Source organism: Venustampulla echinocandica (genome assembly GCF_003357145.1).
Source record: "Venustampulla echinocandica strain BP 5553 chromosome Unknown scaffold_1, whole genome shotgun sequence".
NCBI classification, from domain to species: domain Eukaryota; kingdom Fungi; phylum Ascomycota; class Leotiomycetes; order Helotiales; family Pleuroascaceae; genus Venustampulla; species Venustampulla echinocandica.
In genome coordinates, this window is record NW_022474206.1 from 5,068,300 (window position 1) to 5,084,651 (window position 16,352).

Genomic DNA, 16,352 nt, shown 5'->3' on the forward strand with positions numbered 1-16,352 from the left:
GAAAATACTACGTACCATGCTTTTTGGAAACTGCTGCTCTATACAGCCTCAAAGTTTGTGGTTTAACTCACGGAGCCCCCTTCCCACCACCTCGTAGTTATTATATCGAATGGTTGTAACCCCTTCTCAAAAATTTCAGCCTACCCAAATACCTTGAAGAAGCTGACAACAGGAACTTAGCAAGTGCTTCGAAAGGACTCGAGATACTCGTGTCGGTGATCTCGTCCTTCAAACCAGTTATGAAATTCCACGATGTTATCCAAATCTCACGAGATGGGAATCAAGTCGAGCCAACTTGGCCTCGGAACCATGGCTAGTTAGTTATTTTTGCAAGGCAAACCCCACTCCTCATTTATCCTTAAGAGTTGTGGCCTAGAGGCACCGTCGAAAGTCATCATCCGTCCCTCTCAAACAGATTCCGCGCAATATGCCAAATTCTCACCGAGGCATCAGCTTCGTTCTCTTGTGAAGGATCCCTTGGGTCCTAATGTTGGCTTTAACTTTAATTTTGCGAAATATCTTCCTTCATATGTTTTATTTCAAGTTTGCCTCTAAGACAATCAACAGTTTCCGACCATACCATAGTCAGCCAACCCACGGCCCTTGCAGTCTACTCCAGTTATTTTCATCTGTCAACCTTAACTATAATCAATCTTAATTTTCGTGTCAATTATAGTTATCCTACATTACAACGGCCTCCTATAGCACTGGAACGGGGGCAAAGGTCTGTATTGTGGCGTCTAGGGAGGAGAGAAGGCTAGCTTGATGGGGGGTTGGCTAGATACAGCTGTGGGGTGCGTGTTGGACGATATCCTCTTGTGCCTGCTGCTCCAGAACAAAGTGGAGTTTTGGTCATATCTAGTAATTTGCTTGTCACGCCTAGCTTGTTAGTACTTCTTCCGATTGGTCAATTAGATGGCCCGTAAGTCAACATTTCTAACTTAATTAAGGCAAGCAAGCTGGCGCCCTAAGTTAAAACATCGGGGCTTGGTCAAGTGCGGCGGATACAAAAGGGTCAATTAACTGCTTTATTAATATTTAGGTATCATGACGAGTCCATCGCCAGATATCGGGCTTTGATGCCATCTTGCGTGTCACTAGCCCTTGTAATCATACATATATGTGATATGGCTTGTTTACTAAGCCGTATGCTTACCATCTGTGACTAAACTTGCCTCTGTCATAAAGCTACTAGCTTCACTTAATAGAAATAGACTTGCGCCTCTAAATTCTTTAGGCGCAGAAAGCTTCTCAAGCATATTCTCTTTTAGCCAAATTTCTTTCAATCCAGGTTCTTGCTCGAAATTTTTCTTGACCATAGGCGTCTCGATATGGCCGGGGCACAACGAGTTGACACGGATGCCCCCCGAACCATCTTCCCGGATCTTTCCCCACTCCATCGTTAGGTTTCTGCCAAGTTGGGTTACAGCGGCCTTTGACGAATTGTATACCGGTGATATTAACCCTTTATTAGCCACGAAACCACTCATACTAGCGATCAGTACCATCGAGCCCTTACACTTATACTTTGCCATTTCCCTAGCAACCGCGGTGGCCGTAAGGAAGACCCCGGAGTAATTGATATCCAACACCTCTCGAATCTCATCCATTGTATATTCCACAGCAGCCTTGATCTGCTGCATACCTGCAGCAGCGATCAAACCGTCTATTCTCGAGTCTACAGAAGCAACGCGTGATATGGTATCATTGAGTGCTCCATTGTCACGAATATCCAACTGACGGTAGTGCAGCTAACCGCCAAAGTCCCCACATGCGCGAGCTTCTGCTAAATTAAACTCTTCGTCGGGCGCCTCTAATTGATCAAGCAGTGAACTAAATGAGATGTTATGTTAACATTGAGGATGTCGGGACAAATTAAGCATTTTAAAGATACCCTTTCCGGCGGCTTCAACAAGAGCTTTCGCCATAGCCAGTCCGAGGCCTCTGGCACCTCCCGTAACTATAAATGCTTTTCCCCGTGGATCAAATTCCTTAAAACGCTGTTGGGTAGTTGGCTTTGGCTCCTCTGGAAGTTTGCTAGAGATCCGATGAGGGGGCTTCCCTGGATGATGACATCGTTCCCGCCATTGCTAGATGATAACGGAGACTAGAGCATGTTACAGGTCTATCAAAGGCTGAAGCAATACTTTTCGTTGCAAAACAAATCGAGGAACACATTTGAGCGAAGGTTGGGCACTACGTCTTCGAAACAATTTGTTGTAAAGGTTTGTGGAAGTTGCCTAGAGCTACATTTAGATAGAGATAGCAAGAGCATCTAATGATTTTAATCAGCGTTATCAGGAAAAAGGTTTGAGATGAGGGGCATTGAAACAGCACTTTGGCCGCTGATATATATTCCATGGCATATTTGTGGTGGACATGAGCCACACGATGGACAAGTTACTTGTGACGTTGCTTGGTTCAATCGCTGACTTCGTGTGCTGACCTGTCCAGAAACAGCGCCAACAACCAACCGATTGGAGCGGCGCTGATCGTTGTTGGGATTATAAGCCAACGGATAAGCCAAGTGGTATAAGTACAAAATAGTCGAAGTAGGGGTAACCTAACTAATAGATCAGGACGATCAATCTAATTATAATTTATAAGAGTATAGGCCGTATCATATGCTGTTATATAGGGCGTGATTTCGCGCAGCCTGGCTTAGTAACACCAATCTGTATTCTAACATGCTCTTATATATAGTTCTTAAAGCGTGTTTGTGTATATTTGGCTACGCGGAATACTATGGTCTTGGCCTAGTAGTATGCACAAACATAGTGATCTTATAGTTCGCTACGACTATAAATCGTAAGATACTACGCAGCAGATGTTCGTTTTCTGCTATAGCTAGAATACATTTATGCGAAGAAACATCATGCTCCTAGTGAGTCTTTTTAGCGCTTTCAGATCAGGTTTGGGGTCGATAAGGAGGTTAAAACATATCAGTCCGTGGGAACATATATCAAGGGCTCATTGAAGGGGTTTAAAAGTTTCTGCGTAAGCTTAACGAATCTTCCAGGCGCAACTAGACTAAACTAGGTTTTCCTGGAGACAATTGTACTCTTAAAACCCCTATAATCCCACCACATAAATCCGGCATAATCATAAACAAGATGTGATCACACTAGCTGGCATATAGATTAACATAGAAATGCAGCAAGTTAGCAACCTAGTGACTAAATCAATGATAATGTGCGTGATTACTCTCCGGTCCAGAGAGGGGGTCCCGGGAATGGATAATCCTACTCGTGTCAGTACGATTGATACAACTGCATGGGGGGCTATCCGACTGACTAAAGTTTCCCATTCAGGTAACACAGGATTACGACCAGGGGCGAACTATAACGTTTTAAAGTCAGCCAATACCGCTCAAATGCGCTCTAAAGTGTGAGATGCGGCATCTCAGATGCCTGTATCAAATGGGTTCGCCGCTCTAATACATACCCAATCATTTGTCATAGCAAGTCCTGGATCTGTTATCATATATTGCGTTAGCCACTTTCTTCAAAAGGTCCTTTCGAGTAAATTCATAGTACCTTCGAGTGAATAGGCTCCTGGAAAGCTGACTAGATATTCATCTCCCGGAAACTTAGTTCCATCTCCAGTTACAGTCAACTGTGCACAGTCTGGATAAAACTGCGGTGGCTTGCTCCGAACCATGATAATCTCATGTCTGATCAAATAATTACCGGGCTTGAGGTTTTTGGGAATTGTTACAGTATAACCCGGGCCTTGGAGAGAACTAGAGATGGTGTACAGCTGTATCCATGGGCCTCGCAGATCTACTGCGCTAGGCGCCAACCCCGTCTGGTCAATTTTGAACCAGACCTTGCCACTTCCGTCAAAGCCTTCGCATGATTCGCCTGGGCATGCAGCCATATATGCAAGCATTGGTCCTTCAGAGTGGTTCCAGTCATTGGGCCAGGAGTCAGCCCGATTGGGGTTTTGGTAATCTGTAGAGATGTTGCTGCCTGCCTTAATAGTAGCATGGAGAGCGGTTGGCGTGGAGGCTCCATCATAACTACAGGTCATGTTTTTGCTCATTGGGTCGAAAATCGGCGCGTAATACCAGCGTCGTTGGATACTTGGAGGAGGTGGATCGGGAGTAGGATATACACCCCCCGCATAAGCATCGAGAAGCCATGTGTTTCTATTTATATTAGCTTCCATCTTTAGACTACATAATAAGTGAAACTCACCCGGCATATCTGATGCCGTCAATAATATAGAAAAATATACCCCCGTGAGATAATACCACCGCAGCCAGGGAGATAAAACAGGCTATGACTTGGGACTTCATCGTTAGTAGAGGAGAGATTTTGTGGTTAGCATAAGCTACTTTTTGAGGGTCGAAATGGTGTCTTATAAGTTATAACCTACATAACTTTTGTGTAACTTAGCTTGAAGGGTATATTCCTTCCTCCGGCATCTCCGTTGGCTCTTTTGGAAGGTGGAAATTGTATATTAACTTTTCATGTAAGACATTCTACTATATAACCCATATTATCATATTAATCAAGATTCAAGAATGATGGAATAGACAAAAGATTACAAATGCAGGCGGCTAAGTGAAGTATTAACATCGGCCGGATGCAAGCTTGCGGGGAAACCCTGTGTTCCAACTTCTATCGTTCTACGGTAATAGCAGATCAGGCGTGCGATGCAGAACATTAGCCACAGAATTGTTAGCAGTCATGCTTCTTTTAATAGATAGCATTCTCTTCGATGCTGGTACGCTGTTGAGAGCATGTCACGATCGTACCACGAAGCTACCGGATAGTTTGGTCCGCCGGAAGCTCGTAGATGTCTCCGCAAACGTGGAGTTGTATCCTATCTGCCTATAGAGCGCGGATGTCGAAAAGCGGATAGTGGCGCCTGGGTGTAAATGTTTGTCTTGGGCGTATAAATCGTGACTTGCTAAAGCTGTTTTGAGACCGTTCACCTGTGGGTGCCCAACTTGTAGAGCCGTCCTTCCATCTTCTGGCTTTCGATTGAACTGGAACTGGTCAAAAACTAGTGGCGTACTAAATATCTCTGACGGAACTTTTTATAACCGCAAGGTTTCTGGCTCTTTATTATTATAAACTATGTCAAGGCTTGACTAAGTTGACTTATAAAATCGTTTATAAAAGGGGGGCGGGTTTTGGTCCCTTACCTCTAAAAGTAGCCAGATGCATTCCGAGGAGGATTTTCGCCTTAATAGGACAAGGCAATGGTGCAGAAACCTGAGATTGTGCATAGACAACGATCACGAGTTGTTCTGTCCTTGTAGATATTTGGCAAATCTTTGGGGATATATTAAAACTTACGTGAAAATTGGGGGGAGGTTTTGTCAACGACGTCCAGGATTTGCGCGAAGACTCATCTTGAGGATCTGTATATCCCAGAAGCAAGGTATTCACTGTCTTCCCTCTTTAGCCTATTTGGGCTTAGTTCCTCCCGTTTTGTACGTAGCTTTGCACTCATAGCTAAGCTTACCTCTCCAAAGCACTCAATACATCTAAATCTTTGCTCCCCCCCATCTTGACCTCCGATAGCATATCTAGCTAACAGCTGGGAATGCAGAATATCTCGACAAGTTGACAGCTTCTATGCTGCTTCAAGAAGCGACCTCAATGTCCGCTACGCCTCCCATGCATCAGATGGTGATAGCTTGAGCAGAGATGATCCAATACCGTAATGGTTTCCTCTGGCTCTATTGCATAGAACGCTTCCTAATGGCACCCGACTTTTACTCTACCGCGCCAAAAATTTCCATTCCAATAATACAGGCTACGAACCCTCGAGTCACCAACTTACCGTCCAGTTAGTCTAGTTAGTCCACTTAGCTACACTCGAGTTCCCACGATTGGTATCGTGTGGACTAATGCAGCTACGCCAAAGTGCTGAATATTTCGAATTAATATTTACCGGCCCCGTCGTCTTCGAGGCCTCGAGGCCAGGAATAAAGAGTGAGGTTTACTGCCAACGAATGCTCTACGAAATAGCGGATAATGGTGGGTTCCAGCCGAGTCGGAGAATTATGGCGAAGGTATACCAGGAAAAATGCTAATGGATGTGGGAATGACCACTTAAGACGTCTGCTTGACATGTTACCACGGCGCTGCTCTCTTCCCATAGATTCTCATATCTCGCAGGCAAGCATTAGACGAGCTATTGGGTACAATGCCCGCCCCCATCTCGACTGCCCGAACGGCCCGGATCAACCCTTCCTACCTGTACGTACTAGAAAGGATAATTAGAAGGATGCTCGTTATCACATGTTCCATTCGTTAGGATCGGAATCCTGGACGCATTACCCTTTAAGCTCCCATCAGCTCCAATCCGAAGTTATTGAGCTGCAAGTGAGTCCCTTTCCCACCCCTATGGATAAATATCTGAGATCTACAGCCTCATTTTGCATATTACTAAGTAAACGAGCTGAGTGACTTAAAGGTGAGATATTCACTATATATCTACCTATCAGCTAAGTACTTGATGCAGTTGCTTTGCAAATGAGAGTTTCAAGTTGCTACACAACAAAAATCCGAGAAGATGCCTATTACTCATATGATCGTATCTCATAGCAACCTGCTCGTATAAAATGCAGCGGGATAGTACGTGCCGTGTTTTGTATCTATTCTTCTAACAGCCAAAACATTTGCATTTCAGAGGGTTTTACAAGTGGGGCTCATCCATATCAGCAGGTGCGATTGGATTTCAGGGTGCTTGCAGAATGGGGCCCCTTTGTAGTTCTAGATGCCATCGGCAATGCCGCAATCCGACTTTTTCTAGGGCAGAAAAACATCATGCAACCTCTACAGCGGCTAGGAGAATCTGGTGAAGCATAGTGGTCCAGCGAAGTCTTGGCTTCGACTGAAATGTATGTCTTGCAGGACTCTTGTTTATGATTTCAATTTATCCTATCAGGCTGGTTATGTACCAAATACCTGATAGCGATTAGACCTCATACAAGCTAAGTCGGGGGACCTTGCATATGCTGTCAGACGCAAGTGACGAGTCAATGTAACAATAAATACCTTATATCTGGCGATCGGCCAATTCCAAGTTTTTCCAAGCCATCGATGGCCCAAGAAATCCCGTAGTCAAATATCGCTCTAGTGAGCCGCTATGATAATGTTGTCTTATATTTTGGTATTGCTTTCTGCGTTGATTGTTTCCGCTACTGCAGCTGTGCACCACCTGTTCGTAGGGAATCTCTCACCTCCATTCTCAATCCATGCCCTAGAATTTGATGACCAGGCCGTCACGCTCAAGAAAACAAAAACTCTTCCAGCCGCCGGCACTCATCCATGGATAACATTTGACGTAAGTTCCTCCTTCCTAATTGATCCCTTGACGACGCCAACCAATCCCCGGGCATAGCGCACTAAATCCAACGTCTACGGTGCATCCTTCAGCAATGCCAGTGTGGCCAGCTACTCCGTCCTCGATCATTCCACCCTCCGTCTTGACGCATCAATCAACTCGACAGACAATTGTGATAATCGCACCGCAGCCTATGTCCAGTCCAGCTCCCATCCACCTTATCACGTGTATACGGGGTCGTGGCCTGGACCCCAAGCGTGTGGCCAAGCCTTATCCACATATAGAAATGGAACACTGAAAGAAGTTATACAAACGTGGACTTACAAAAATGACTCGGGGATTCATGGACTGGCCTTAGGGCCCGGAGATCGCATCCTTTATTCGGCGGATCTGAATGGGGATGCCGTTTGGGCACATGGTGCTGGTACGAGATGGGGAGGCGACGATAGGGCTATGGCCGTTAAAGGGATGTTCAATATGCCTAAGAAGGGGAAGCACCCAAGACATTTAGTTGCTCATCCTAACGGGGAGGTCCTGCATGTGGTCATGGAGGCTGGGAATGAGATTGTAGAATTGGAGGTCGACAGGCGAGGGGTGCCAGTGAAGGAGACGGGGACTTGGTCACTTATTCCACCAAGTAAGTCTTCCTCCCATCCTTGGGTGAGCAGTATGCAGGAAGGCGAACTTGAGACGCCGTTGTGTCGAAAGACAGAGTCGCCTGCCTATGGCTCTGTCTTCTTGTTTCTGGTCTGAACATCTTTCCTCGGTTTCTATGCATTCTAAAGATTTCTTAACCTCTGGTTTGAGACACCACTCTCCACTTGCTTCTACGTTGAAATTTACAACGGAAGAAATTTCATTCGAATTCTCAAATAGATATCCTCTATCTTAAGCCTAATAGAACCGCTCTGCCACAGCTACAAAAAACACCTCCGACTACTGGTCCGCCGAAGTAAAATATTCACATAATCACCGGTACCTCTGGGCAACTGCCCGCGCTCGACAAAATTCCACCAACACTGGCTTCATCACTGTTTTCGCCCTCGGTCGTGATGGCAGAGTGGAGGATCCACTAGCGAGGGTCCCTACTACGACCACAGGCGGTATCGCGAATGCGGTTGCGCCAGCGCCGTGGGGTGACGAGTGGGTTGCTATGGCAGATGTACCGAAGGGGTATGTGCAGATTTGGAAGCTTGGGAGAACTAATGAGGAGAATCATGGGAATGAGCTGGCGAGAAAGGAGGATAGGTTAGGGAAGAAATGGAATGGGACTTTTACGGCAACGGCAGTTGCTAGGGTTGATATTGCAGATGGTGGCTGCTGTGCTAATATTATTTGGTATGATTAACCTTGGGGGCGATTCGATAGGAATCACAGGATACCGTGAAGCACCAGTGAAAAGTTGAGACGAGGGAATATTTCATTAGAGAGAGTCAAGCGGCGTTAGGAAAGTATAAGTATACTATTATAAAGGCCAGATACAAGGCAACTATGGCCTAAGGAATATTAGGTACAATATCTAAGACATTACTTAACTCTATATCATTAACATAGGGCGCCGGTTGGGGTGACGTTATAGAGAATAAAAGCCCCCCTCCACCTTTAATCAGAAAATGGTGCAAGCGGTATTATATTAATCTACGCCTCTTCCAACCTTTCAGGCTTATGGTATTGTGGAGAGTGTGTATGTGAGTGCATCTTTGTCATGTTATTTGGGGGGATAGCAAATAGCGATATTCTCAACTTGAGCAGGTTTGACACGAGACAATATTTACAAGGCTGCAAATAACGGAAATTCAAGCTTGTAGAATCCTTGTCCAATAATAATGGCTAGTTGGGCCTAGCAAATTGACACATTTTGGAGGAAAATAGGGTCATAAACTGGTGTCTAAAAAAGGCTTATGCTTTGTCGCCTGACTTGCAAGATCCTCTCTCACTTCCAAACTAACAACATATTACGCAACTACAATAAGAGGATCACCTATTACGTTATCATTCAATGTGATGGGCTTATATATCCCGAAAGTAAGAGACTAGGATCTAAGGCTTTCGAAGAAAGTCGGTACGCTGCCATGCGTCCGGGAAGTCAGCACAGTTTGACTCTGTGAAAGTTTGCAGAGACTTATGAAAGAGGTCAAATTCCGTTTGATAGTCTTAATCGGGTCAGTCAAGATTCACGACAATAACATTATAGAAGGAAGTCGGTCAAGGATGTTATCGGCTCGCCGAGGTCTTTAAATTCTCGAGAAATCCATATACCTCTAGAAATGTTATGCCTCTTTGAGATCTACTCTAGCTAGCATCTTTAAGTCAAGTAAACTAGTTCGTTTATGATATGCGATTCTTAATACTTATCGGTTTCACAATCTCAGCGACAGGCCGGTACTTGGCGAAGTGTCCGAGGATGCTATAATATTTGCTAGATCCGTGAACGACTTGTAAGTCTGCAACGGAGGAATATTATATGCTCTAAGCAGATCCGATTCAACCAGGACTGAAAAGTGCGATGTATGGCACATTGTAGGAAAGTGCCCTTGAGATATTGTCAAGGGGGAGGACACAAGCCGTAAAGTTGAGTCGTCCACAAACTTTGGACTTGTTACACTGTGCGGGGAGTCTTTTACCCTTGTGGCCCTACACGTCCAAGATAAATATCCATTAAGGGTGAGGAATGATACCGAAGGCTCGTAAGTGATGCAGCCGAGATAGGCACAGTACGCACGATACTCATGGACTGCGGAAACCAACTGCCATCAATACGGTGGAAATTCTTCAATAACGCCTTGTCAGCATTCCAGATGAAAGTCTTCCCAGGCAACTCTCTTCCATCAGCAAATTCGATCATGTATCCCTTGGCCCTGGAAGTCTGTGTCTCGTAGAGCTTCAGATATTCAACGTGGTCCTCCTTCTGAAACCCGTATGCCATTCCATGCGTGATGATGTTGGATTTAAAGATTAAAGCGGGATATTGGCCCTACGTAATAATACCCCGCCCGATATTGCTGGCGGGTTGAAGGACAGGAGTTTCTTGAATGTGCAGCCCTTTGTGAAGTTGTCATACACCCATGATAAAGCGCTAATGGCAACTTGGGAGATCCGACTAAGTGACAAGACTTGAGTGACTTAGTGATAAATGAAGAGCAAGCAAGGTAAGTTAGAAATAACGTTGAGAGCAAACTAAAGCAAGAGAGTAAGCGTCCTAGGCATCACAAGAATCACAACAGGGGTGTCTAATTTCCCATAATAACGCCAAAGGCACGATCCACAATAATAACTCTACGACTCCGCATACAAAACGACATAATAGAAATTTATTAATGGCAATTTCAACTGTAAAAATGCGGAAGGGGCTGAGAGTTCTCGTCTTCTAGTTGAAGGACAACCGCGGAACAACTAAGAAAGAGAATGCAATACAGTAGATAAGGCCACGGTATAATGGGAGACTGACTGGTCACTACGCTGTAAGTTACGAGGTAAGCGATAAAACTCATATTCTAAGTGAAAGTTATTCTCTACTAACGGTAAACGATATGTTGATCCAAGATAGCTCACTTGAAACATGGATCTTAATAACTCTACAAGTGACACAATCTCTAAAAAGCTCAAGATGATTCTCGTACCGACAATGACAGAAACAGCCAAATAGGAGAGATTCGCATATAAAGTAGAACTGCCACAAAGGAGAAAAAGCATCATAAATTGGGCTTGATATCACGCATGCCCAAATCTCTAAAACTTAAGAGACAGCAGGCAAGCATGACGGACTGCCATCGATCATGACCCAAACCCGAGCACTTCACGGCTCTGGTGAGCTACACGCCAACACACAGACTCCACTTGAACACTTGATCAAACCACGGCATACGTCAACCACAGACCTCTCAATATCTCCCAAACATCCAATGATCCAAACATCCCACCCCACCTGTCGACCTGGAACAGCCATCACATTGGCATCCAGCGCCACAGCATCACTCTCTTCTTCACGACCACGGAAAAATCCGAGCCCTCGCCTTGTCTTTGCATACGATCGCCTCCCGACCTGCAACAAGGAGGTATATATGCATATACACAAGCAGCAGGGGTTTTAGGGTGGTAGTAAATCACGGCATTAAAACGCGCGTGCAGCTCAAAAGCATTTCCACCCCTAGGTACCTCTACCTTACACATACAAACCTCAAGGTCCACGCATGTTCTGAAACCGCAAATCACCCCATGAAACAGCAGAGGATTGCACGACACGATGTTTCTCTAAAACTTAGGACTTTCTTGAAGTTAAACTTTTAAAGTTACCTCTTCGGAGGTGTTTCGGACCGAGGACCGCAGCGAACAAAACGCCCGGCCGCACGGACCCACCTGCCTAACGAGCCGACCCGAGCGCTCGTTAAGGCTAAAATAACAAACCTGCATTACCTGCGCTCATACATTACATATGCTGTGACCCGGCTTTCCCCAGGCTATATGATCGCCTGTTATTACATACGTGCTGCAGGCTAGGCAAATCTAGGCAAGGCAAGACAGGGCAAGGCTTGTCACTTATCAGATGATTGAGTTGGTTATCAGTGACGGATGGATTGGCTTTGTTGCAGGGAGTGCGGCGCGGGGTAGAGGTTAGGTTCTTAAGTTCTTAGGAGAGTAAGGGGGGGTAACAGAGAGGGGTTTGTAGATTGTGGGACACTGATAATTTGGTTAATAGGGGCGCTATGGAGGGAGAGGATAGGATGGTGGCTGTGGCATTTACTAGGCTTGTAATGTAGGTAGGGGAAAAGATAAGTGGCGGGCGACGCGTCTCGGAGAACTGTCCTACGCTCCGTACATTAGTCTCCGATGCCTCGCGTGTTTCAATTATTGCTCTCCGAAGATCCGAACCATGCTCACTTGCGTATTCATATTCGTCACTAACCAAGATCTTTGACATAAAAAGCATCGTTCGATCGATCTATTCATGTCCTATACATGCAAGACAGAATAGATAAGATAACAATTTTCTTGTGTATTACATTAATAACTACTTGCGCGCTCTCGCTCTCTCTGTCTGCTATGACGAACATAATCCTCATATGCGTACGTAATCCCCAACACATCTATAAAATCTCCCTTCCCGAGCCCATCCTACTTTTATTGCGCCCACCCCGAGTAATAATAAATTGGTATCCGCAAAAAAATAAGATATGAATAACCATCCTACCGGCACCCCCGGAGATATATGTGTGCAGTATGCAACCGCCCTAAACTCCTAGCCCATGCCCTACCCCTAACTGCACGAGCTCCGAGCAAGAGTTCAAATGAAAGCATCATCCAGCCCGGCAAGTCCCCGTTAATAAAAAAAAATAAAAAAAATATGCATAGTCTGCACCAATCGTACAACGGCCTCGTTATTCCCGCCAGCCAATTGGGCATAATCATAAACAAGGCCGCATTCCCCAAAAGTCAAAACAATCCGACGCACAAGCAGATCCCACGTATTCCTGTACATAATGTTGGTAGACGTCCCATACTCAAAAGCTTATCAACTGATAAAATGCAAGAGCTAAGCGTGATCTCTGCTCATAAAAGATGCGCGAGTAAAACCGTGGTTGATGATGTAGAGAAGTAGTATAAAATGCACTTTGAATACGCCTGCCACATTACACACGACATACTGCGTGCATGCACATTAACGCCACCAGACTCCGTGCCCATCCACATATGATGGGTTTCCCTAGAGCCAAGGCCTTGAAAATAAAGGCCGGGCCAAAGATGCGATGAGGGATATCTAGAACAGGAAGGTATAGACCGCGAAAACTAAAAAGGCAGCAAGCAACGGAGAAATGCAAATTTAATGCTAAGGAGGAAGCATGTCGGACAAGAAATTGATTAATGACGACAATAGCCCCGTCAAGAACATGGTAGACGTCGAAAGGGGGGTGGGTTTATGTGAGTGCCCGGACATAGGAGGTGGCTGCCAGAAGTAGTCGACATAGTGTGGTTGTGGCGGTGCGCAAGGATATTAGCGAGCAGACCGTCGAGGCGGCCCCAGCAGCCAGATTCTATCGGGATGCGACATGCTAATAGCATCGCATCAATCTAGCAGCCGAAGTACTAAAGTACTGACTTCGAATAGCAATGTCGACGATGTTCAGCAGGTTGCTTGGAACTTTACTGTACCAGTGTAGGACTGCGCATGTGAGGGAATACGAGAGATGAAACCAGGCCTCGGGCGCGCTAGCCGGTGTGCAGTGTGCGCATGACCAATGATTCGCACAGGACACCCTCTAACAATAGACAAATCCAGCCCACGCCAATCAGAGGCCGCCGCCTTCTCATGATCGTGGAGGAGGAGGAATCTGGTGACTCTGCTGTTGCTGATGTTGTTGCTGCTGCTGCTGTTGCGAAGGGAGACTTCGCGCGAGCCGGTTGTTTCCCCCGGGCAACGCGACACCCACATCCACGATACTTCGAGAATAACTCAAGGACTGGTTCAGCGACTGCGGCGGCGCCGACGCACTTCCAGGCCCGGCTGTCGCAGGGCTGTTCTCTAGGAACGACGACATATCCCACGAGCTGCGACTGCTCTGGCTCCCTAGCGGCGCGAACTGGGGCGAACTTTGCATGTGATGCTGGCCTCCTCCCCCTCCGCTGCCCCATTGACCGGCTGACTCGTGGGGGTTGTGCGGAAGGGCGACGCGGAGATCAGGAGGACCACCGGTGAGCCCCAAGGACTTCTGGCTGCGAGGGGAGAGCACACGTGCCGGTATGCTGCTCGCATACGCCGTTGAGGTTGTCGAACCTGATATTGAGCGGGGAGACACCGGACCATGACCTTGACCATGACTATGGCCATGATGGTCAGCTGCATAGGATATGCCGGCAGAAGAACCTTCCGTGCCATAACCGGTCGAGCTGACTGGCGTGAGAAGCGCCGGCGCAGGTGGGATTGTTGATGAAGGACTAGCGGACTAGACGAGGAGGTTAGCAGTTTGGGAGAACGACGGAGCTTCTAGACCTACGTATTTGCTGATAATCTTCTTCAGGGCAGACGCCAGATCTTTCCAGTGAAATACCTTGACATCCTTCTCGATGTTGCGGGGCTTGGGCGCGGGAAATCCCATGATGACCTTGAAGAACTCTTCACTATCCTGCTTGCCCTTGGAAACCGTCAGGGGCCGGAACCCTTCCAGGTTTCTCCGTATCCGATTCTTCTCCTCCACTGTAAATCGAGCTGCAACAAGCTGTTCCAGGAGATAGATCGTATCCACACTAGTGACAAAACTTTCCTGCTTCTCTTCCCAATAGATACAACTGATGCATACACTGGTCGGCGGCCGCTCGTCGACCGAAACAGGTTGGAATGTGGTTGTAATCGTACTACCCGATTGTGACCGACGGAATTGCACAAGCCTTCTCTTCGCGTCCCACTCTTCTCCTGACCAGTTTTGAGCCATCGCATCCAGATCGCCGTTGATCTCGAGTTTCGCTTTGTTCGAATAAAGTGCATATGCATTAAAGTGCTGACCAGGGTGTCCTCCATGAGGGGTCGAGGCCGGACTTGGACTCTGTTGTAATGTTGACGTCCTAATTAACGGTGGATTTGCCGCCCCGGCCGGGGAATGGAGCGATGACAGGGACGTGCGAGTGACACCTCCATCTGAAAGAACAGAATTCCGTCTCATATTGTGGCCTATAGCTCCATATGCAGGGTTCCAGCCTGTGACGTGTGGCGACTGTGCCTTTATCGTTGGTGGGGATGTTGTGGTAGAGCTTGCGCAACCGTAGTTAAGGAGCCTTGGGGATGGCTGTCCTGGATAACCTCCCAACGACCGGTTGTATTGGGGCATGATGCTGGTGTACTGCTGGCCTGGTTGTAGATAGGACGAGTAGGAGGGGCCCTCCTCCGCCGCGTATCCGTATGTGCTGCCGTATTCTTCTTTTGGCCTCAAAAGCTGCGACGTGGTCCGCTTCAGAGGACTCTTCATGAGATCGCCTGAGTCCGTAGACAGCTTCCTTTTTCTCGAGGGTTCCTGTGCCGAGCCGCTACCATGCTGAGCTGCAACGAAGGTAAAATGACCCACGTTGACCTTCGCCATCACGTCCCCATCTCCGCTCTCCATGAACAAATCTATTGGTACTTGCGAAGATGACCAGCTGGTTGCGGCAAGTTCGGGTACCTCGGCCGATACTGTATATTGACACACACCACCGTGCTGGCTGACTTTTGCCAAAGAAGCTGGGCATTTGCGGCGTCCAAAGGTCAAGAAGAAGATTGGTGTGCTGCTTGTCATGAGCTCGTACAGAGACGTAATGGAGACGCAGATTTTGGTGTTTGCAGAGCCGCTCGAAGGAGAATATGAAGTCACTTCAGGAATAGGCGTGGACCCAACGTTCAAATAAGGGCCCGATTGAACGTCGAATGGCGGGCGACTTTGGGGAGGATAGGCCATCGGCGTTAGCTGGGGAGCGTGTAGAAACCCGGGCGCAGCGCCTGAAGACGGAACGGACTGAGATCCATATGATGAGGTCGAATATGGAAATGACCCTTCTTGATAAGGTCGACCGGTATCATAGCCTGGTGTATTGGTTAACAGCTGTCATGACCTCCACGGCCTGGACGAGTAACGAAACGCAAAGACTAACCATGGAGTTGAGAAGGAGATGGCTTCCCGTAGGTAGACATGGGAAGGCGTTCCTGGGGGGAATCCACCCTTGCCACAAGGGCTCCCTCGTACCCTTCGGTGTGAAAGGCTTCACTCTCGGGCGATGGATATGACTCGTCCAGTATAATGGGTCTATGAGTCGGAAGCCGTTCAGGCTGCAGCAAATCAGTCAGTGCAAGTCGCGCAGGGATCACCTAGGCAGCGAACAAAAATAATAACTTACTTCGAACAGTTTATACGTTGAGTATGCCAGTTTGGCGGTTATGAAGAGCTGTGGAGATATTCGAGTAGCGACTGAGCTTGGGTGGTATAGAAAACTAAACCCTAGACCAACTTCCTACAGTTGGTGGCGGGGGGTAGTTTCCGGGGATCTCTGGTCCATGAGCTCGCAAGTGAGGAACGAGTAGGTCG

The 16,352-nt window shown here is 47.0% G+C and overlaps 4 protein-coding genes across 4 annotated transcripts; 1 reads left to right on the forward strand and 3 right to left on the reverse strand.

Annotated features, from left to right (window-relative positions):
• Positions 1-1,038: 1,038 nt before the first annotated feature.
• On the reverse strand, positions 1,039-1,643 carry BP5553_04185 (uncharacterized protein; the record flags this gene model as incomplete). Its single annotated transcript, XM_032012808.1, has 2 exons — positions 1,039-1,103; positions 1,157-1,643. 2 exons carry the CDS (start codon positions 1,641-1,643, stop codon positions 1,039-1,041), a joined length of 552 nt encoding a protein of 183 aa, XP_031872501.1.
• A 1,481-nt stretch (positions 1,644-3,124) lies between these two features.
• Positions 3,125-4,300, reverse strand: BP5553_04186 (Uncharacterized protein; the record flags this gene model as incomplete). The annotated part of the gene is made up of 6 exons (XM_032012809.1): positions 3,125-3,128; positions 3,205-3,242; positions 3,295-3,339; positions 3,445-3,473; positions 3,537-4,150; positions 4,200-4,300. The coding sequence occupies 6 exons, from the start codon at positions 4,298-4,300 to the stop codon at positions 3,125-3,127; spliced, it is 831 nt and encodes a 276-aa protein (XP_031872502.1).
• Positions 4,301-7,116: 2,816 nt separating this feature from the next.
• BP5553_04187 (uncharacterized protein) lies at positions 7,117-8,656 on the forward strand (the record flags this gene model as incomplete). Its single annotated transcript, XM_032012810.1, has 3 exons — positions 7,117-7,308; positions 7,366-7,945; positions 8,226-8,656. 3 exons carry the CDS (start codon positions 7,117-7,119, stop codon positions 8,654-8,656), a joined length of 1,203 nt encoding a protein of 400 aa, XP_031872503.1.
• Positions 8,657-13,610: 4,954 nt separating this feature from the next.
• Positions 13,611-15,961, reverse strand: BP5553_04188 (Uncharacterized protein; the record flags this gene model as incomplete). The annotated part of the gene is made up of 3 exons (XM_032012811.1): positions 13,611-14,246; positions 14,298-15,853; positions 15,922-15,961. The coding sequence occupies 3 exons, from the start codon at positions 15,959-15,961 to the stop codon at positions 13,611-13,613; spliced, it is 2,232 nt and encodes a 743-aa protein (XP_031872504.1).
• Positions 15,962-16,352: the final 391 nt, after the last annotated feature.